At 36.5% G+C, this 23068-nt stretch overlaps 2 protein-coding genes across 3 annotated transcripts; one reads left to right on the top strand and one right to left on the bottom strand.

Moving 5' to 3' along the window:
- Positions 1–1505: 1505 nt before the first annotated feature.
- Positions 1506–10708, top strand: LOC143582623 (lysine-specific demethylase JMJ17-like). The gene is made up of 33 exons (XM_077065139.1): positions 1506–3231; positions 3353–3410; positions 3499–3621; positions 3742–3799; positions 3887–4023; positions 4396–4554; positions 4656–4742; positions 4840–5016; positions 5141–5293; positions 5389–5580; positions 5668–5739; positions 5819–5914; positions 6000–6086; positions 6180–6296; positions 6381–6588; positions 6675–6739; positions 6871–6929; positions 7051–7182; positions 7278–7437; positions 7524–7859; positions 7938–8117; positions 8201–8262; positions 8361–8439; positions 8515–8664; positions 8738–8871; positions 8953–9058; positions 9135–9208; positions 9280–9424; positions 9500–9649; positions 9721–9816; positions 9910–10005; positions 10101–10330; positions 10399–10708. The coding sequence occupies exons 1-33, from the start codon at positions 1889–1891 to the stop codon at positions 10616–10618; spliced, it is 5541 nt and encodes a 1846-aa protein (XP_076921254.1). The 5' UTR covers positions 1506–1888; the 3' UTR covers positions 10619–10708.
- A 733-nt stretch (positions 10709–11441) lies between these two features.
- Positions 11442–19708, bottom strand: LOC143582622 (DExH-box ATP-dependent RNA helicase DExH12-like). Of its 2 annotated transcripts, none has more exons than XM_077065138.1 (5): positions 19672–19708; positions 15939–18953; positions 15256–15645; positions 11717–14937; positions 11442–11621 (listed from the first exon to the last, which is right to left on the bottom strand). In XM_077065138.1, the coding sequence occupies exons 2-4, from the start codon at positions 18918–18920 to the stop codon at positions 11725–11727; spliced, it is 6585 nt and encodes a 2194-aa protein (XP_076921253.1). In that variant the 5' UTR covers positions 18921–18953; positions 19672–19708; the 3' UTR covers positions 11442–11621; positions 11717–11724. The 2 variants fall into 2 exon arrangements, with proteins under 2 accessions (XP_076921253.1, XP_076921251.1); XM_077065136.1 differs by lacking the exon at positions 19672–19708 and adding an exon at positions 19496–19577.
- Positions 19709–23068: the final 3360 nt, after the last annotated feature.

Below are 23068 nucleotides of genomic sequence, written 5' to 3'. Positions count from 1 at the left end.
GAGTGTTACAAATCATTAGTTAAAAACCACTTTTCATACTTTCATTCACCTTCATTTTGTGGGATTAATGTGTGATTTATTTCCCTTCAAAGCTCTCAAACACACACCACTATAATTCTACACAAATAGAGAAGTGAATTAAACACTTCTCTTGGATTTAAAGTTGTCCAAACATCGTTATAAACCTAGAACCAAAACTTATCTATGTAACTAAAGTCATAGAACCCTTAGTTAGAATCTTAATTTCTAATAACACTCCCAAATCGAAAACAAAAAATATGTTATTAAGTTGATACTAAAAACTAGCAATACACATGAAAAATTTTCATTGTTCCGACGCTAATTATTAAAAGACAAGCAGGAAAGTTTAAATCTTTTAACTTTGGCCACTAAAGTTTAATGGTCAAAGTTGAAAAGTTTTAAACTTCAACTTTGACCATCAAAGTTATTTCTCTTTCAAACATTAGCGACCTAAGTTTTGCACATTACACTTTTGACATAAATCTAACATTTCAACTTTTGTAGTATCGTAACAAACTGAATCGATACCAATTTAGTTACCTCTATGTGCTTGTCGTAACGCGCCCGTTTAAAGCTACTATAGAGATAAGAGATGATTTGGATCATTTCGGGTTTCTGCTGAGACAACTGCCATAGGCGTTACAAATTCTCTTTGGAAATCAAGTTTGAGCCGGTACAACACGTGGGGTTTTCAACTTGTTAAAATGTCATATTACAATGTATATATCATTTATTCTATTGGGCCAAGGGGCGGTCGGCTATTGACCACGTCAACGTTGTTTTTTTAGTTTTGGTATCGTAACAAACGTAATTAAAGTCGATCAAATTTGCATCAACTCACTGCCACAATGCCCGATATCAATAACGCTCGGGTTTCACCGAATCACCGTCACAACATCTAAGACCGAAAACGCTCGAGTTTTGCCAACAATTTTGTTTTAGTTCTGGTATCATCACGAACGTAACCGAGACTAACCGAATTCAAGTCGACAATGCTCATCGCCGCAACGTCTAGGACCAACAACGCTCGGGTATTACCGATTCATCACCGCCACGCCCAGGACCGACAACCCTCAAATTTACCAGCGTGCGGGTTCAACTGATCGAATAAACGTTATTTTAATATATTTTTTTGTATTATGTTCATTTGACGAACTTAATTTAGAACGCTTTTATTTTACCAACGTCGTTTATTCAATTATACTGTACATTAACGAACGAACCAGACACTTTTCAAATCTGCGTTGACTCACCGCCACAATGACTGGGATCTTCAAAACTCATTTTTTACCAACCGCCAAATTTTACCGATCGAATAAATGTTGATTTAAATACTTTATTTGTTTATATGTTAGGGTGTCGAATATATTTTTCAAGTTTTAACACTTGAGTTTTACCAACGTTCATTACGATATACACTCGGGTCCCAAACACCCCCTACGACGCATACCGTACTAACAAACCGCACCTAGGAAAACACAATACAAATGCACCCAATGGCAGTTTCGTAAATTATTTCAACTCCAAGCCTTAATCTCAAAACCGTCAGTTTACCGCAAACAAACCTACACCCAACCTGCAAACTGCCGATCCATCGATCAATAACCATAACCCATCACACATACACACACCCAACCATCATTATTCATCATCTGCAACACTCATTCTCAAGTCTTGAACAGAACCCACAAAGGTAAAGTCTTTATCTTCCAAAATAATCTTGAAATTTGACCCAATTCAATACCCATGTCAAGAACCCATTTTTATTCCGATTTCAATCATATAACTTGATTGTTACTCATAAAGTTAACTAATTTAAGCTTACCCAGTTGTTAATTTTGTGTTTAATTGCTTCAAGATTCATTAAATGGGTAAAACTAGACCTAGGGCTGCAGAAAAGAGGGTTTTAGGTCAAGGTTCTATTGTATTAACTTCAGATTCATTGTTATCAATCCCACCTGCACCTGTTTATTACCCTAGTGAAGACGAGTTTAACGACCCGTTAGCGTATATTTATAAGATCCGGCCCGAAGCCGAAAAATTCGGGATTTGTAAGATTATTCCGCCGAAAAACTGGAAGCCTCCGTTTGCGTTGGATTTGGATACGTTTACGTTTCCGACGAAGACGCAGGCGATACACCAGTTGCAGGCGCGCCCGCCCGCGTGTAACTCGAAGACGTTTGAGTTGGAGTATAAGAGGTTTTTGGAGGAGCATTTTGGGAAGAAGGTGGTGAAGAAGAAGGTGGTGTTTGAAGGGAAGGAGTTGGATTTGTGTAAGTTGTTTAATGGTGTGAAGCGGTTTGGCGGGTATGATAATGTTGTGAAGGAGAAGAAGTGGGGGGAGGTTTTTCGGTTTGTAAGGTCGGGTGGGAAGATTTCGGAGTGTTCGAAGTATGTGTTGTCGCAGTTGTATTATGATAGTTTGTATGAGTATGAAAGTTATTATAATAAGTTGGATCGGGTGAAAGAGAAGACTTGTAAGCGAGGGTTGTCGGATGAGAAAAAGGCGGTACAACAAAGTTGTAAACGGATTCGAGTTAACGAAGATGAGAAAGTTAATGTTAATGTTAATGTTAATCTGCGTAAAGTAGCTGATGAAGACTCGTACAATCAGATATGTGAACAGTGCAGAAGCGGGCTGCATGCGGAAGTAATGCTTTTATGTGACAGGTGTAATAAAGGGTGGCATATTTATTGTTTATCACCGCCGTTGAAACGGGTCCCACCTGGTAACTGGTATTGCTCCGAGTGCTTCAACTCTGAGAAAGAAAGCTTCGGTTTTGTTCCTGGGAAACAGCTGTCATTGGAAGCTTTTAGGCGTGTGGCTGATCATGCTAAGAAGAAATGGTTTGGTGCAACGTCTGCGTCAAGGGTAGAATTGGAAAAGAAGTTTTGGGAGATAGTGGAAGGATCTGTTGGTGAAGTTGATGTTATTTATGGTAGTGATTTGGATACGTCTGTTTGTGGAAGCGGTTTTCCTCGTGTGAATGATAAAAGACCGTCATCGATAGATGTTAATGAATGGGAAGAGTATTGTTCTAGCCCGTGGAATCTTAATAACTTGCCAAAGTTACAAGGGTCAATGCTTCGTGCTGTTCATCATAATATTGCTGGTGTTATGGTACCTTGGCTTTACATTGGGATGCTATTTTCGTCTTTTTGTTGGCACTTTGAAGACCACTGCTTCTATTCTATGAATTATCATCACTGGTAAATAAGTTGTTGGAATCTTAATATAGTTCCAAAGTGCATTTATGGCTTATACAAATAGTTCAATTATATATTATCTCGAATTGTGACGTTAATGTTTTTTTATATTATATACTTTTAGGGGAGAGCCCAAATGTTGGTACAGTGTTCCCGGTAGTGAAGCCAGTGCTTTTGAGAAGGTAGCTTGACTTGCAATTTATTCTTGACATTAAAGTTTTAACCAAGTCAAAGTGAAAGTTTGACCTTGAGGATTGATTTGATATGCAGGTTATGCGAAACAACCTTCCTGATTTGTTTGATGCACAACCCGACTTGCTTTTTCAGTTGGTAACCATGTTGAATCCATCCGTACTTCAAGAAAACAATGTTCCAGTATACAGCGTATTACAGGTTTGATATGCAAAATCAATAACCTAATGAATACCGATTCATTATTTTAATATTTTTTGGTAATTGTATATTAAAAACCTGTGTTGTATCTAACTTTCCTTTATTCTACGCCTTTTCCAGGAACCTGGGAATTTTGTCATTACTTTCCCTAGATCTTATCACGGAGGGTTCAACTTTGGTGAGCATAATACATACTCTTAAGTTTATTTATTAATAAATTTTATAACTCTTATTTGTTTTATAAATTATCTTGTGGTTGTGGCAGGTTTAAATTGTGCGGAAGCTGTGAATTTTGCACCGGCTGATTGGTTACCATACGGTGGTTTTGGAGCGGAGCTTTATCAGCATTATCGCAGACCTGCTGTTTTGTCTCATGAAGAGCTGCTTTGTGTGGTAGTCAAGGTCTACATTTTTGTATTTGCTTTATTTAGTGTTTTATACAAAACTATATATTTAGTGTTTTATTTTTAAAATTAAATATTACAAGTTATTTAAGAAAAATTAATTTCTGTGTTTATATAGATTTTGAAAAAAAGATAAGGAAATCATTTTTACTAATTTGAAAGTCGTACGCCCCTCAGCGACTTTAACCAAAGTCGTTTTCCACCCCTGCAAGGCTGCAACTTACCGAGCTTTACTATTATGTTCATCAATCACCTTACAAATTCATGTTTTTTTAAAACCATTTATAAATGTAAAAAAGTTTATCTTCAAGATCATGTGGCCATGTTCCAATGCTCATTATTATTATTAAATTTTGCCTACTATTTACAGAATGATTATGATAGCAATGCTGTACCTTACTTGAAAAATGAGTTGCTTCGCGTATACAATAAAGAAAAGAGTTGGAGAGAAAAGCTTTGGAAAAATGGCATTATTCGTTCTTCTCCTATGGCACCTCGAAAGCAGCCAAATTATGTTGGTGTTGAAGAGGTAATTTTCTTTTTTCCTTTATATATATATATATATATATATATATATATATATTTTAACATTCTCAAATTTTAATGAAAATTGGGGACAATGTTTTGCAGGATCCAACATGCATCATATGCCAGCAATTCTTGTATCTCTCAGCTGTTGGTTGCAGCTGCAGGCCTTCTGCTTTTGTCTGTCTGGAGGTAAAGTGATTAAAAGTATTCCAAATAAGATAATGTAGTTTATCATGTGTCCGTTAAATCTGTTTTCTTGTCTTAACTAATTAAATTATAAATGCAGCATTGGGAAAACCTATGTGAATGCAAGCCCCGCAAACGCCATTTTCTTTACCGTCACACGCTTGCAGAATTAAATAATATAATTGTTACGATGGAGACACAAGATTCTGAGGAAACGGTCCAAAAAAGAAACGCAAGAAAGCTGACTTGCACCAATGAGACGCCCTTATCAAAGAAGGTTTTCAAATCATGAAGATTATAACTCATATATAGTTTTCAAACTTCTTTTTATATTGCAATATTGATGAATCATTATTGAATAATGCTATTTTCTAATTTACTTACTTTAATATGATATATAGGTTAAAGGTGTAAATGTTACAATTACACAACTGGCTCAAGAATGGCTTCTGCGATCTTGTAAAACTCTGCAAATGCCATATTCAAATGACGCATATGTCCTTGCCTTGAAAGAAGCTGAACAGTTTCTTTGGGCTGGTTCTGAAATGGATTCAGTAAGATTAAAGTGTCTGATTAATTTCCCGTTTATTTATTTTTGTTAAAGAATATGCATATTTATAATTTTATATCACACTGTGAATGTTAATAGGTCAGAGAACTGGTAAAGAACTTGGTTGAAGCTCAAATTTGGGCAGAAGGTGTTAGAAACTGTCTTTCAAAAATCGAATTGTGGCCATCTCATCATAACTGTGAAATGGAGAGGGTAAAGATGGAAGATTTGACCACTTTGCTTAACGTCAGCCCGGTGCCATGTAATGAACCTGGACATCTAAAGTTAAAGGTGAATAATATTTAATATTTTATGTAATAAAATGTCTGTTTAGTATCTGATGCCTGAACATGTTTTTTTTTTCTTTTTTTTTCATAGGGTTATGAAGAAGAAGCAAAAGAGCTTATTCAAGAAATCTCTAAAGCTCTATCAACATCCTCCAATGTTTCTGTAAATCATCTTAAACAAATTAAATCCTAATTATTATTTTTAATTTTTTGTTTGTTACTTATCTTGGCCATGCTTTCAGGTTGTTGATTTGGAAACCTTGTACTCCAAAGCTTGTGATTCTGCTATATATGTAAACGAAAGCGAGGAGTTATTGACCAAATTGACAGATGTCAAGGTTAGTTTAGTCTTTTGACTTATATATTGCCAATCTTAGATGTTTTATTGTTTTCTGATATATAAATTTTTATTTATCAACTTAGCTCTGGTTACGCACTGTACGAAACTGCATTTCCGAGAAATCTCATGGTATTATCGAGATTAGCACCATCAATAACTTGAAGTCAAAGGTAGCTATGATGCTATAAAATAATGTTTTCCACCTGCATTTTTTTTCTATTTTTAAATTGGCATTTATCGGTTTATGCTATTTTACTTATCAGATTGTGGAACTAGAACTCCAAGTTCCTGAAGTCCCATTGTTTTTGGATTTTGCAAAGAAAGTTGAATTATGTCAAACTCGGTGTACTGAGATGCTAAGAGGTTCTATAACGTCAAAGGTTGGTAATTTAGCTAATTTATTATATAATTATTAACTTTCAGTGATATTTTATCTAATACAGAACATGACATATGATGTGCAGAACCTTGAAGTGCTCGTTCAAGAATACGATGGTTTTACTGTTAATGTTCCCGAGCTAAAACTTTTGAAGCAGTATCATAGTGATGCGTTTGACTGGATTTCAAAATTCAATAACCTTTTGAAGGACATTCATGAACGGGAGGATCAACAAAATGTTGTTAATGAGCTGATTCGCCTCGAGAAAGACGGATCACTGTTGAAAGTTCAAGGTTTGCATCATGCATAATACACATGCTTTATAGTTTATATAATACATATAGTTTTGTTAACATATCTGAAAATTTATGTGATGTAGTGGATGAGTTGCTTCTTGTTGATGTGGAGTTAAAGAAGGCTTATTGCAGGGTAGAAGCTTGGAAGGTATCAATTTTATTTCAATAATAATCTAGTGTTTTGGAGATATGATTTAAGACCTTTTATGCTTAAAATAATGCACTTTTGACTCAGTTGATGTATTTTAATTAGTAATTTTTTTACTTACACTTTTATAGGTGCTCGGTAGTAAATTGCCTTTGGAATCTATTCAACAAGTAATGACTGTAGCCACCGAGTAAGAATTCTTGGCATGATTCTTTGTAGAATATCTGCTTTAATTGTTAGTTTGTTACATTTATTATTATTATTATTATTATTATCTGTAGTAGTAGTAAATGATTTCTGATGTCATGTAGACTGCAAATCGAGAACGAGAAGGTGTTCAAGAAAATTTCTGATGTTATTGCACAAGCTGTGCGTTTGGAAGAAAAAGCAAAACATATTCTCAGTTATGAGGTTCAAATGTCTGACTTTGAAGACGTTGTAAGGTAAGCCGCACGCATTACACGTGCAGTGGCTCATCTGTAAATATTGGTGCATTTATTGCTTGAACTATAAAAGCTGCTAATCGGTTTAATTTCAGGATGTCAGAGGATATTTGTGCAATTTTTCCGTCTCTTGATGGTGTCAAGAAAGCTTTATCAATTGCGAAGTCGTGGTTAATGAAATCTAAACCTTACTTAGTTTCGGATCCCTCTGTGATGGCGGATACGAGTTCTTTGCTTAAAGTTGAAGACTTGAAGGTTTTAAGTTTTAACCATGACTGTTTACAAGGGTTATTTTAGGTATTTATACCGAACATTTTTTAAAACGCAATGCAATTTTGTAGGAGTTGGTTTCGGAATCAAAGTTACTGAAGATGTATTTGGAAGAGCGGGCTTTGCTTGAAGACGTTCTGAAGAAGTATTTGCAGTGGGAGCATAATGCGTTTTCTGCTCTAAACGATGCTGAGTCGCTTTTGAATATTCTTGATGCGGTTGATGAGATTCCGTCTGATATAATCTCGACAATTAAAGACCATATTGCCAAGATGGAATCCATAATGAAAAACGAGTTATCACTTCGTTTTGACTCCATTGTATTTTCAAAACTACAAGAAACCAGTGCGTTTCTTGGTTGGTGTTCTAAAGCCCTTCTTTTTCGTGCTGGTGTTCCCACGCTCAAGGTGACGCTTTGTACACGTGAGGTGATTTTTTTATATTTAATAATATTATTTATAATAATATTTAATATTCTTTTTTAGGAAGTTGAATTGTTGTTGGAGGATGCCAGGTGTCACCGTGTTACATATGCAGAACGTTCTTTTTCGAGATCATTGGTTGATGCGGTTAATTGGCTTAAGCAAGCTGTTGAAATTCTTGGTTCGAGTAACGTTAAAAGATTTAATCTGAGTGATGTTGAAGAAGCTTTGAGGCAATCTAAGGTAATATTTTTTTTTATTGTTTTATACTTTTATTATTTCTATTTCTTTTTCGTGTATTTACTAACGACATTTAATAATGGCAGATGATTAAAATATCTTTTCCATCGATTGTTGGCCGACTACATGATGCTATTAAGAGACACAAGTGAGAGTTTCATTAGTTATCATATATTGTTCTCTATATGTGTACTAAATTTCAGTGGTAATCATCTTAATAATAATTTAATAACCGACGCTTTTCAGTTTATGGATGGATGAAGTGAAAGCATTTTTCAACTGCAGCACTGGAGACCGATCATGGTCCTTGTTACTGAAACTCGAGGTCGTATAATATTTCTCAAATCGTGTTCATCATAACTTTCAAATTGTTAATAATAATATTACTTGATCCATGCAGGGTTCTGGCAACACTAATGCTTTCAATTGCATGGAAATTAACACGGTTTTATCTGAAGTGCAACGGGTCAAAGAGTGGAAACAACGAGCTGCGAATATTGTTGGAGTTAAAGCCGGTGATGATAATCTGCTACTTGATGGTCTATCTCAGGTACAGCTTACCACATCAACCATCATAAAGTTATCGTTGCTTAATATTCAAGATAACTTTTTTTTTTATGCAGATATTAAATTCTTTAGACAGATCTTTATGTGCGTACGACAAGCGTGTTGACCACAGTCAAACTTGTTTGTGTATGTTCTGCTTAAATGACTCTCAAACTCAAGAAATATTAACTTGTTCCGTGTGCATGGATTGGTAAGTTGTCGTGTTTAATATTAATTAATAATAAAGCTTAATATAATGTTGAATCGTTCTTCTTGGTTATTTTGCTTGCAGCTACCATATGCATTGTGTAAAACCAACTGGAGGCGGTACAAGTCATTCAGCATCTCACACATGTCCTTATTGCCACGTCATCGAGTCTGGCAAAACCTCTCGGCTGGTATAATTTAGTTACTTCTTTGAGATTCAAAATTTTTTATTTTTTACTTGACTTCAGTTTTCGTCTTCTTTTTCAGAAAATTGATGCAAAACGTCCCGAATTGGATATGTTTTTGGAGCTTTTGTCTAACGCCGATAACCTATGTGTGGAGTAAGTGCTTAATGATGCAGTTTGGTTAAGTAAAATACATTAAATTGTTACTGATAATTTGCTTCGTACAGGATCGAGGAAAAGACGATAATACATCAAATCATTGAGAAATCTCAAGCACACAAAGCTTGCTTAACTAAAATTGTGGAATTTTCATTGGCTTCTATTGGCGAAGACTTGAGTGCGGTTGTTAGGAAACTGTCAACCGCTTTAAAGGTGACTAATTTTTTATTTTTTATTTTATTTTAGCTCGTCTTGTGTAACAAGAGTCTATGATTTTATTATTCACAGGCAGTAGAAATTGCTGGAGTGTACGATTGTGAAAGTAACTGCAAATTTGAGCTTGCCTTAGCAACAAATTCATGGAGAGTTCGAGCATATAAGCTATTAAACGGTTCACAAAGACCTTCAATCTACCAGGTCCAACGGATACTGAAAGAGGTAATCGCAAAATAGTGATAATATTTTTCATACTTTGCCTTATTATTTAATAAAATTTATTATATTTGCAGGGTCACGCTATAAATATTGTTTCGGAAGATTATTTTTATCATAAATTTGAGACAATGAAGCAAGTTGGCTTGCAATGGGCAGCGAAAGCCAGAAAGGTCTTTGTTTTTTTTATTTATTTATTATATTTGTTAACAAAACGTATGTTGACCAAGTCAACTAATATCTTTTTATACTACTTACTATCACAGGTTTCAGCAGATTCTGGTGCACTTGAATTGCATAAAGTTTTTGAACTTATAGGTGAAGGTGAAACTATTTCGGTGCACTTTGATAAGGAACTTAAGGTAACAAAAACATAATATACAAACACCATTTCTTGGCTTTGTTATTTTTGTTTTTTATTATTATTTTAACTTATTATGGTGCTGGTTACTTGCAGTTATTGAGAGAACGCAGTATGCTTTATTGCATATGTAGAAAACCGTATGATCAAAGGCCAATGATTGCTTGTGATAAATGCGATGAATGGTATCATTTTGATTGTATTCGATTATCATGGGCACCAAAAGATTATCTTTGTCCTGCATGTAAGGTCGATACATTAGAGGACATTAAATGCACTTCGTCGTCAATCGTACAAGAAAGGCAAGCACACCCTTTTAAATTTAAGTTTTAAACCCGTATATTGACTTTGACCGGTACGTATCTAACAAAGTCATATGTTTGACTTTGACCAGGTCAAATGGCGAATGTGAAGAGCCTCAGACACCGTCTCCGAGACCAATGGAGTTGAGAAGGGAAGCGGAAAGCAATGATAATGTTAGTAGCAAGAAACGAAGTGGGATTGAGCGTCTTTTGTGGAGAAACCGGAAGCCGTTCAGAAGAGCAGCTAAAAAACGAGTAGAGCTTGATGTTTTTTCTCCGTTTTTTCATGTACATGATCAATTAAGTTTGTAATGTTGGGTTAAATGGAAATTTGATCATTTAATTCATTTGATTAATTCTAGGTTTTACATCTTGATGTGGCTTTTTTGGTGAATACTTATTTCTAGGCTTTAAGTGACTGAACTAATTTTTTAAATCTCAAAAGTCTTATGTTACTTTTTTGTAATGCTTTTTTAACATTGTTATTTAACCTAGAAGTGTAATGAACCAATTGCTTTCTGCCTGAGTTGCATTCTATATATATAGTATTTTGGTAAATATGGATTGTAAAACATAATAAAAGATAACTAGCTATTATATATAAGACGCCTATGCAGCTAAAAAATAAAATAGCCGGAACAATAGTTGTAATGTTGGAGATGAAAAACAATATGTTTCTATAGATGGCTTCGAGAAGCAATTTTCCAGTGATCAGGACAAGAGTAATTGGTTTCGAGAAAGGAAATATGATTTGAGGCAACACGCTAAAGCGCAAGCCCGAGAGTAATTGTTAAATATCATCTTGTTCGTTTATGAATCCGTAAAGGTACCTTTGTAGAAAAGTTGAGTGAGGAGATCATTAAAGTTGTAGCATCTTCGGGGTTTGTGGTGTTTAAGAGGGAAATACATAATTAAGTTAAGATTAGAGGCAAATGGAGTTAATTTGCATAATTAACTCAAACTCGTCTAGCCTAAGTTGTTGATTCGGGTGAATTAAGAATTCCGGGTTGGCAAAGGGCCAGAACCACACATAACTCGTATTCGAAAGAAGCGTGTATTAGAATATTTAACATGGAAATGAAAGTAACTTTCTATTTTTTAATAAAACTCAAGATTTAATAAGCACGCATACTTGAATGATGATCTTAACAAAAATCCAACGGATCATAATATCTGAAACTAAGGTTTTTAAACCACAAACTAAGTTTAATGTTCTCAAAACAAAATAGTCATACATTATATAATGAAGACAGCATCAACTCCATCCAGTAAAGTAATCTTGGAATCCGTAACCGCAAACTCCCACAAAAGCTGGCTGCATAATTTAAAACCAAAACAGATTCAGTAACACCACTGCACACAAAACAGATAGATGCTTAAAAGAATAATGTTACATAACATATTACTTACAACTCATTCTACTCTTCCATGGCGTCACCGGGTTTAGCATCGCCGGGTTTAACATCAACAGTGAAGCTGTACTCCTGGTCACACCCCATGTAAGAATCACACATGAAATACAAAGTCAAATTTTTCTTCCCGGGCTCACTCGGAGCAGTGATATTATCAAGCTTAACCTTTGCCTTCCTCTGCAACGAAACCCTCTTAATCGCAAGCAACTGGTTACTTTTAGTATCACCAACAACCAGCCACCATCCTTCTTCTTTACTTTTCGGGTACCTCGGTGCATCCACTGGCCCCACCTCGGTCCTACCCTCCAAATCCCGTTCGAGTGTAACCACCACAGTCATATCTTCCCCAGCTATAATATTCTCACTGTCCAAAACATCGTATGACAAATCAATGTTCGGGAAACGGTTACAAAACTTTGCAATATCCATCAACTGAGAATCTGACATCTGTAACAACTCCCGTCTTTCATCATCTTCCATTTCAACCAAATCAAACACGGTTTCGATGCTCCTTCCCGGGTTTTCTTGGCACCGCTTGGCTAACTCTTTAGTGAAATGAGGAAGCTGCAAAAGAACCGAATCCCGTTCCCACATTCCTTGTGTCAACATCTGGCTAACTTCCATTGCAAGTAAAGCCAAACTTAACCATCCATTGCTTGAAATAACATCCACCAACGCTTGGAGCAACCGACCAGCAGATAAAAGCACCTCATTCTGATCAGACCCGAGATTCCCGCCAACCAATTGTCTTGAAAAGTGAGCTTGTAGCAGCACGTTAGCCTTCACATGTGGGTCCTCGTATCTCGGGTTTTCAAACGAAAACCGTTGATGATTAATCAGCTTTCGGATCAAATCCTCCTCGCCGGGTCGAACCGGAAGCAACTCGTACTCAGAAGCTGAAGATAAAATCTCCAAAAGACCCTTCAATCTTGTCTTACTGGTTATAGAGGAGCTAAACCGTTCGATCGTCGTGTAACTGATGTAATAATATGCAGCAATCATACCCAGATTGAGAGGAGAAAGGTCATAATCGTCCACGATTTCAATACATTTACTTGATTCCAAATCATTCAACGTGTTCTCCACAAGTTCAGATAAATGGTCAGATAAATGCCTTTGACTTACACCTTGCAGATTGTAGTAATTAGGGTTTTGAGTCAACCTTCGGTAGATAAACGCCCATGTCAGATAATCAATACATTCTTGTTTGTTTGTAATCACTCCAGCCACCAACTCAGCATTCAAATTATCATGTAGATGATGATGAAAATGGCTCTCAACCGGAATCGCTTCTTGTAAAAACTTTATATAATAATCCTTACGTGGAGCATGGCAAAAGATGACACATTTCCCCGTGTTATCAACAAGCGGTCGGCTCGCGTGGCCCATCATTTGAAGAAGATCTGTTACCGGATAATCAGTGTGAGCGTTTTCCCGCCCGTCATAATATTGTGTTCCCATAACCACCACCAAATGTGCACGGAGAGAAACCCCCCAACACATAGTCCCACTGATTACACACACTTGAATACAACCGGTTTCAAACAGTGTCTTGACAATATCTTGGTCAGTTGTGGTCAAACCCTCATGTAGATATCCCACCCCATATTTTAGTGTTTCCTTCAACATGGGTTCTCGGATCCGATCAATAAACGGGCCCAGCTCGGCTTGAGATTGAAGTAAGAACAAAGGTGTGTCTCGATTCTCAGCACCCGGGTATTTACTCTCCGCGATCGAGTATGTCATGAGATCGACAGCTGTCAGACGGGTGTGTTTTCTGGTAGGAACAAACACAATGGCTGGTTTTTTATTCTTGGCATGCTTCACAATAGCAGTGTAAGTCGGTTTGCTCATTGCTTGCATTCGAGCCTCAAAATTAGCTATATCAATGCCGTTCACAATAAGCTCGAGAGGAACGGGCCGAACGGTTGGGGGGAAATTGAAAAGCCCTATTGATGTGGCACCGATCCATTCACCCAAGTCTTTAGCATTTGCAAGTGAAGAAGATAACGCCACTATTCGAATCTTCTGACAATGATTTGCAATGTACCTCATCCTGGACACTATAGCCTCCAAAACCGGACCATTTTGCCCTCCAATCAAATGCAACTCATCAACAATAAAAAGACTGACTTGTTGAACATGTTTTCGTTGTTTCCAACGACGTGATAACGCATCCCACTTATCAGGAGTGCTGATTATCACCTGTCCTTTTTCAAGTAACTTCAAATCAGTTGCGGTTTCCCCGGTCAACTCACAAACCCTCAACCCAAGCCCCTCTCCAAATTTCTTTTTCCATTCATTATATCTTTCTTTAGCAAGTGCTTCAACAGGAGCAATATAAACAGCCCGCATAACATTATCCGGCCCTTGCTGGTGATTTCTTAAAACTGCAAACTCTGCACATATCGTTTTCCCGCTACCTGTCGGTGCAGCCACTAACACGTTGTCATCAGTGGTATACAGCACAGTAAAAACTTGAGTTTGAATGGGATTAAAGTGTTTGAAATCTTGATAAAGGGCTTCATATAACGGGTTTCTCAAAGCAGTAACAGGAAGTGGCTGCAAATCTAGCAATTCGGTTGGTGGTGGGTACTTTTCGGGTAAGATTAAGAGGCGAAATGAAACAGGTAAAACAGATATCGAACCGAGCCATCTGTCTGAGATAACCTTAATAAAATACTGAGGTGGTAACGGTTCATGTATCGGGACGGTGAAACTCAGAGTGTGATCATCGTCAATATACTGTTTTTTCAGCAAGAAATACTCGTTATGAAGTATGGATTCCCCATCATTATCTTCTACAATCACCCAAAACGGTTCAACATAACCATGAATCTTGTCTTCCCATTGAAAGTCTGGAGTGATAGTTAGTTCAACCCTTAATATGGTCCTGGTGATTGGTTGAATATGTGCAGCTAGGTTAAGTTTTGGGAACTGATGAATGCATTTGTGAAGAGTTCTGCCCAACTTTGGGGCGCGAATGAGCTCTCCTAGCTCCTGTGATGACAAATCATAATACCTTTCCCATGCTAAATCTTTTTTCTCCAGTTTCATTAATATGTCATTTTTAATCCCGTGAAATTGGCGTAGAGGAGTTTGTACACTCCAGATCCTCTTATTTACCATCTTGCATAAGTTTAAAGCTTTCTCAGCTAACTGAGCCCACCCTCTTTTCAGCACAATCTCAAAAAGAGCACGCATTAAACGCCCTGCGCTCTGCAAACCAGAAAAAACAAAATTCAATAACTAAAAGTATATAATCTGTCAAAATAAGAAGGCTTTTTTGGCATAATATTCCAATGTACTTTCAGTTTGTCTAGTTTTAATCACCGTACTTCTTTAAACAGTTGGTTCATTAGAAGATTACATCAAGTCTACATTGAAGCAGACATACAAAAAAGATTTTAAGGAAAAAAAAGCCACATTTTAACAGCTAGACTGTATAAAGAAGTACAGATAACATTGGTATTTTATGCAGAGAAAATAGAAGGCACAAATGGGAAGTATTATAGAACATAAATGTATAAAACCAACCTGAGTTATGAAGACCATGTCAGAAGTCAATGAAAGACCTTCAAGCTTTAGTTGAGAAATATATGCTTGGAGTAGAACATTTATCTTTGCACTTGGCTCTTCTAAATTTTCCTTAATTGGAATAGGAACACGGTCCAACAGCTTTACAAGTTCCATTTTTTCATCTTGTCTTACTGTCACGTATTTAAACTCCTCACTGAGTGAAAACACTCTGCAAAGCTCAATATCACTCATAGTGGGCTTCAAATGCTCAATATATGTAGCAATGGTTCCATGAGTAATGTAATAGTAACTTGCAATTCGACCCAAATCCGACACCTGAAAATACCCACTTTTTCTATCATACTTTACCAAGCCGCTCTTGTCAAGTATTGTGGCAGCAGTATGGACCTGCAAGAAACAGTAACTAACATTAGTCAAAATTATATTTGCTAACCTTTTACCAAACCACTATATTAAATCTAAAGTAAAAATAGTTGTAGAAAGCACTTAATTTGTGGCACTTCATGATCAAGGCACTAAAGACGCAATCTTTTTTAAAATGGTGAAATTGATTTTGATTGAAGATTCTCAAAAATTAAAAACCCAAAGACAATTTTGGGTTTTTTTCCATTTTTGTGATGAAATCAAATTAGTGACTAGAAAAAAAAAATAATAAAAAAATACAGAAGTTGAAAACTCACCAGATCAGCTCTCCTACTCTCAAGTAGCGGGTCTCTCTTCAAAGCATCAGAAGACAAACCATAAAGTTCAGGATTCCTCACCATACGAATGTATAAGTAAGTGTAACTAAGCCAATTGAGAGCTTCCTTGGCGTTTTGAACCGTTCCAAGAACGATTTCAGCATTCAATTGATCAGCCAATTTAGACACAAATTGACTTTCAATTGGGAGCTGCTGATTCATCAGTGAAAGATAATATTGCAGCTCACTATGTCCAGTTATAATGATTCCTTCACCATAAGTATCAAACTGGGGCCTACCAGCACGACCCAACATCTGCATAACATCCAAAGGACTAAGCTCAGTCCACGCACCTTTTTCAGGATTATAAATTTGGGTTCCTTTAATTATCACAGTGTGAGCTGGTAAGTTCACACCCCATGCCAGAGTGGCAGTTGAAACCAATACTTGAATGTGTCCAGCAGAAAATAAATCCTCAACAATTGTACGATCAGCCCTAGCCATGCCAGCATTATGAATTGCCAAACCGTAAGGCAAAAGATCTTTAAGATCATTGCTTTTCACCAGCTCTCTATGCACCTGAAGAATTTCACGACTTGCGCTGTCTTCTTTTAAAAAGATCCCTAACGTGTCATTAGCAAGAGCAGTCTCTCTAATTGCACGAGCAGTTTTTGTTGTTTCTTTCCTTGAATGCACAAATATAAGCACCTGATGCTTTCCCGCCGAAGCGAGTACCTTCTCGTAACAAATATCATTCATCAACTGGAATCTCTGCAATGGCTTCTTTACTGTGATTCCAATATACTGTTGAGCAAGCGGGCAAGGTCTGTAACTATTGTCAAAATAAAATAGACCTTTCTTTAAATCAACTCGCAAAAATAGTGCCACGTCATCATAGTTTGGAAGTGTGGCAGATAACCCAACTAGCCGAATATGTTCTTTTGTTGTTTCGATTTGTCTAACAGTCCTTGCGACAAGACTTTCAAGAACAGGTCCTCGGTTATCATGCAAGAGATGAATTTCATCGATAATTAGAAGCTTCACGAGCTGGGTATAGGTACGGTCTCCTGATTTTCTGGTTATGATATCCCATTTCTCTGGAGTGGTGACAATAATTTGTGTTTCTTCAATCTGTTGACGAGTCAAAGACTGGTCTCCACTCAGCTCCATTACATTGACACCATAGTGCTTCAAACGATTAGACAAATTCCCTACCACTTCAGCCACCAAAGCTTTCATTGGTGCCACATAGACTATCTTGTAATCACTGTGGTTAAATGAACCATCTTCATTCATATGCAAACCAATCTGTTGAAGAATGGTGAGCATGGCAACATTGGTTTTCCCAGCTCCGGTGGGAGCACACAGTAATATATTGTCTGCTTTGAACAAAGCAGTCTCATAAACTCGACTTTGAACCCTATTTAATTGAGTCATTTCCGCAAAAGCCGGTTGGGCCCAACTTGGCATGTCTGAAATCTTTACAAATGTTTCACCATCAGCAAGAGGTTTGGGCTTCAATGCAGGCACATGAACTTCTTCATATCCTTTACTGTGGTTCCTATAAGAACCTAAAGGAAGCTCACACTTCTTGTTTGCCATCAAAAGACCACCTTTCTGAAATGAAATGTCCTCAAGATCAAGCAACTGTCTTTGACCGTTTAACCAACCGTTTTCAGCATCACGATCAACAGTTTCTCTTTGACCACGATCAAATCCACCGTCACTTTCATCTTTCAAGCCACTTCCATCCTTTAACCGCCTTGCTTCTTCTCTTATACTTTTCTCCAAGTTCTTTTGTCTCTCTTTTGCAGTTGCCCGTGTGGCATGCAATTGTTCCAGTATAGCAGCCAAATCAGGCCCCAGCTCCATCATTTTTTCTTCAATTTGCTTCCTCTGTTCTTGGTCTTCAGCTCTTGCTAAACGGGTACACCACACAATCTTCAAACGGTTCCTTAAGAGAAGCTTTATAAGTTTGAATTTTTCAAACTCCAAAAGCACCAGTAGCTTAGTTTCAACTTCACGGTCATCACCTTCTTCAAGAATCTGTAGTACTTCTTCAGCAAGCTTCTGGCTCTGTTGTGGATCAATCTGCTGTCCATAAGCTTGAGAGATATTCCTTTGAAGCCAATAAGCATCAATGTCTTGCACGTTAAGTGGCTTACCGTCATTAGCTTCTTGTGAATCTTCATCATCCATACCACCACCCATTTGCATAGCATTACTCCCACCTCTGTCTAAAACATCATCTTCTTCCTCCGCATAATCTTGTACAATATCAAGATCACTCTCTTCATCATCTTCCTCATTCTCTTCAAACTCAACAGCCACACCAACATCATCATCAAGAGCATCTTCACCATTTGCAGCATTAAACCCAGCCCCATCACCACTTGCATCCTGAAAATCTGTTATAAGCCTCCCAATAGAAACCAACTGATCAAACACCTGGTTCGGTATAGGGTTCAACAGCTTCTCAATATCCTTCTTTTTGTCAGGATTCTTTAACGTACCATTCTTAAGCACAGCCAAAATCTCATCCGCAGCACCACTAACAATATTCAAAGGCTGACCACCCAACTGCTGCTGAATCACACTAAGCATAGCCTCATACGCAGCTCGAGTTTCTTTCGTTTTGGGCTGGTAAACCCCTTCTTCTGTTGATGTAAGAACACTCTCTTCTTGAAGACGCCTTCTTTTACTCTGTCGGTTATTTGCAGCTTCAGAAGGAAGCGACGGGTCACGTTCCTTCTTCTTCTTAGATTTGTTAATTTTCTCATCCAACTCCGCCGGTCTTCCTCTAGAAGCACGATCACCAAAATTTTTAGGGTCAATCTTCCCAAACAAAGATTCCGGCTCCCCAGTCGGCTCATGTGTATCTCGTGTCCGAGAATCCGTCGTTAGCACGAGACTAGAGTTAGCTCTGTACTCATACTGTTTAAATCGGGCATGTGCCTCAGCACCACCGCCCAAATTCGCCATCTCAACCAACCGCCGTCAGATTCAGTATAAACCCTGCAATCACCAAAATCAATCCAATCAAAAACAACAACAATAACAAACCTACACACCAAAAATCAATCAAAATATTTATTAACTACTACAAGATATCAAAACCTGGTTCAATAAACCCTAATAATCACCAAAACCAATCCAATCAATAACAATAACAAACCTACACTCCAGATATCAATCAAAAAACTGGTTCAATAAACCCTAACAATCAACAAAATCAATCCAATCAATAAAAATAACACTAACAACAGAACCTAAAGACAAAATATCAATCAAAGCATGCATTACTCACTACGAGATAAACGAATAAGTACTCCATTTCAATAAACCCTAACACTCACCAAAATCAATCCAATCAATAACAATAACAATAACACTAACAACAGAACCTACACACCAAATATCAGTCAAAACATGTATTAACCACTACGAGAATAGCATAACCTGGTTCAATAAACCATAACAATCAATAACAACAGAACCTACACTAAAAACATCAATCAAAACACGTATTCATTACCACGAGACAAACGAGCACGTACTCTGGTTCAATAAACCCTAGAAATCAACACGCGTATGTAGAAATAAGGTCTCTGTTCCATTAAACCTGGAATTACGATGGTGAATAAGAGCTAGGGTTTTAAGTCTAAATCTAATTGAACTGAAACACATAATAATAATGAGTATATATAAGTAACGATAAACACATAACACGTACCGTATTTGGATATCAAATCGTTGAACGGCGATAATATTATTATGATTATGAGAGTGAAAGAGATGAAGAAGATGTATAAATAAATATGAAGCAGATGTGTGGCGAGGCGGTTATTAGTGCGATTTAGTAGTCACCGACTAGGTTTTCAAGATATTATTAATACGGGTCGCGTTTGACCCGATTTTATGACCCACCCGTTTAACATGTAATATATCTGACCTGGATTTGGATAACTGCGGGTCGGGTAAACTAGTCGATTCGAGTTGAGCCAGAGTGTGCTCGAGCTCGAACTTAATCGAGCTTTATCGAGCTCGGCTCGTTTAAAGCTCGAGTCTGGCTCCTTTAGTTTTTTTTTATTTTATATTTTACAAATTTTGATATATAAAAGACAAAAAAATATACCTTTTAACATACATCTCATATAAAATTTATAAACTAGAGAATTTCCAACTTTATATGTTTTATTTTAGTTATTCTTTTATAAGGTTTTAGGTATCGAATGACATAATATATGTATAATTTTTATTTATTTATTTCTCGGTTTGTTATTATTATATATAGATATCAAAATTTAGGGTTTAATCTAAACGAGCCAACGAGTCGAGCTAAGACCGAGCCACGAGCCGAGCTGACCCTGGCTCAAGCTCGGCTCGTTTAGAAATCTAGTCGAGCTCATATAGAAACGAGCTTTTTTGAGCTGGACTATTTTTGAGCGAGCTTCAACGAGTGGAAGTCGCGGGCTTTTTGAACAACCCTAGTTGAAACGAGTTTTATTACTCGAGCTCTACGTCAGGTATGTGTCTGTAAAACTGATTAACATCCTTTTGCTTGTTAGTTATTAAAGACATCGTTGTTACGGGACAATATATGAAAACGTAAACGCTTGTCAAAACAAAAATGAAAAAGAAAATATATAATCAAAGTAAAAAGTCATTACACGGTGTTTTTCAAGTAATGGGATTTGAAATACTTGTGGCTCAGGCAAACACCGCAACACCACCATAGCATCACCGCCTAATTATAAGTTGTCTCGTGTTATTAATTTGAAAGTTTTGAGTAAGTTGTCATGCATGAGGTTTAATAAGCTCTTGAATGAACTTGAGACTATTCACCATATAGAATTTCTTAGCTTTTATAAGTGTTTAGTTTGAGTTTGAACAAAAAATAAATGAGGTTATTGTAACATACCGAATTTGACAAGATACTAAACATGGTTATTTTTTATTTGAAGTTAACAAGGAACTAGTATAAATGTAAGGATTTAAGTGTTGAATGTCAATTTTGAGGTGATAACCATAACAAAACGATATATTAGGGACCGGCGTTGTTAAGACATGTATCGTTTATCTTTTCATTGTAAGGTTCATGAGAAATCACCATCCATAAACGAAAAGAAAACAATGTGAGTGTTTTATTAACTTAAAAACTTGTGTTATATTGGTTTTATATATGTTTTTGATGATAAAATACGAGGATTATTGTTATCTGGTTGATTAAAGACTTGAGTGGCTAATGGAATTATAACTTATAAAACTCCATAGAAGGTGATGAACATGTTTTGAGTAAATTTGTGGGTTTACGGTACAGTATATATATTTAATGGGTGAACTTATGACTTATGAGTATAATTGAGTTAAATACGTCTCAGTTGATAAATAATAATTATGGAATATAGCTGCCGATGCATTTCTTGGTCAAGACTTATTTATATGTGTCATTGGTGAAGTTTAACCCAAATAGGGATTTTAACTAAAACCATATTTTAATCTTGGCAGTCGATGAGAATAAACCAAAATCACAAATAAAATTTGTACTCGGATAAAAAATATTTGGTTCAATAAAAAATTGTCGACTTCTAACGAAAATAGTTTTTTATTTTATTTTTATGTCAACTTATATTCAAAATGCCAATTTTGATTTGGCAAGGTTGATTGACGTGTTAACAGATTAAATGTTGTTTAAATGTGTTTTGGGGGTGTTTAAGCTTCGTTGGTAAACAATAAAAAGGAATTCTACAGGCTTTTACCCAAACATGTTAAAAAATAAGGGTCCACATTCAACATTAAGTGATTAGTTTAAACTTTAAATAAAGATGAATTACAACATTTATGTGTGTATAATCAAAGTATGTTTAGTGATAAAAGTGATGATATTGATCAAATGTTAACAAGTCATGCATTGTACTTAAGAAGTACACTAATTAACAAGTTGGTATTTAGGGAGCCAACAAGATGTGGCAAACAACTTACATGTATTTACTTTCATAGACAAAGGTGGATTCACACTACTTGTGTGTCACACCCAAAAGCTAGGTGCACGACCAGCCGGACCTGAGGATTCAAGTATCTTATACGAACATAAACTAAGGTTCGGATTATATAAACAAAATTTTTTAAACGAGAATTAAAATTACCGCAATAGACATAGCAAAATCATCGTATTCGTATTGAGACGGCATACTGTAATAGCTAGCCGATGATTCGTGAAGTTTACGTAGCATTTTTTATAACAAGTTTTATTGTTATTATTGTTGTGTATTTTTAATTAAGGTTCATGGACCAATTTTTTTATTGGGCTCAACCAATAGTTATGAGGCTTTAGTTTTCTTTTTATCAAAAGATGGCCCAATAAGTTTTTAAGGTTTTAGTTTTTATATGAAGGCCCAGTACCTTTTCGATTTAATGTTTTAGAAAATATATATCTTGTGCCCACGGAAAACCATACCCTTGCCGGGTGTCAGGCTTGCCCGTGATTGAAGCCGGGTATGTGCGCGATGTTAGGATTTACACGTCACATAGAACGGCTAAACCTTCAAACGAAATCCACAACTTACAATAAATCAAATAATAATACATATTATTTATGGCGTTTGAGAATTGTAAGTGTAAACATGTCTACTAAATAATATAAACAATTATAGTATTTTGACCTTCCGATTAACAAATTAAATATACATACATAATGATTGCCTAATAAATTCGAAAAGTTATATTGTCGGAAAGTCAAATGATCAACAAACCAAATAATCAAGATTCAATTGAACAGAATGATTCAAATATTTTATATAACACAAAGCGAGCTATATATGGATAATGGATAAATGAGCAACAAGCTGCGTCGCTATCCCCTTTTGAATCGCAAAGCCTATCCTACTAAATATAAATCATTGGTTCCTCGGGCTCTGCGAGTCACTGTGGACCACCTTCTGCACTCGCTCCAAGAAGCGAACCGCCTCGGGAGCTAGGGATCCAAATGTATCGAAGGCAAAGGGAATGAACACGTGCTGATTCTCCAAACACGCTGCCTCATGCTTAGCAACCTTTCTAGATTCCGCTCTCAAAACCGCCTGTCCCGATACGAAGCCGCTGTCTCTCAGCCCCACCAACGGGGACACCCC

This window comes from Bidens hawaiensis, unplaced genomic scaffold, assembly GCF_021521415.1.
Source record: "Bidens hawaiensis isolate Kalapana, Puna unplaced genomic scaffold, B.hawaiensis_p1.1 tig00031816_1, whole genome shotgun sequence".
Taxonomy (NCBI): Eukaryota; Viridiplantae; Streptophyta; class Magnoliopsida; order Asterales; family Asteraceae; genus Bidens; species Bidens hawaiensis.
Note: the sequence above shows the minus strand (reverse complement) of the source record. Positions and strands in the feature narration are given on the sequence as shown.

What these genes read in the sequence shown, in the direction of transcription:
- LOC143582622 (XM_077065138.1), bottom strand. Translation starts at nt 18,920, where the DNA reads ATGGCGAATTTGGGCGGTGGTGCTGAGGCACATGCCCGATTTAAACAG. An exon ending in AGAGTAGGAGAGCTGATCTG is followed by an intron (nt 15,646 to 15,938) that starts GTGAGTTTTCAA and finishes TGTTTCTTGCAG; the next exon opens with GTCCATACTGCTGCCACAAT. An exon ending in ACATGGTCTTCATAACTCAG is followed by an intron (nt 14,938 to 15,255) that starts GTTGGTTTTATA and finishes TCTGGTTTGCAG; the next exon opens with AGCGCAGGGCGTTTAATGCG.
- LOC143582623 (XM_077065139.1), top strand. Translation starts at nt 1,889, where the DNA reads ATGGGTAAAACTAGACCTAGGGCTGCAGAAAAGAGGGTTTTAGGTCAA. An exon ending in TTAAAGTTGAAGACTTGAAG is followed by an intron (nt 7,438 to 7,523) that starts GTTTTAAGTTTT and finishes GCAATTTTGTAG; the next exon opens with GAGTTGGTTTCGGAATCAAA. An exon ending in TACTTGATGGTCTATCTCAG is followed by an intron (nt 8,665 to 8,737) that starts GTACAGCTTACC and finishes TTTTTTATGCAG; the next exon opens with ATATTAAATTCTTTAGACAG.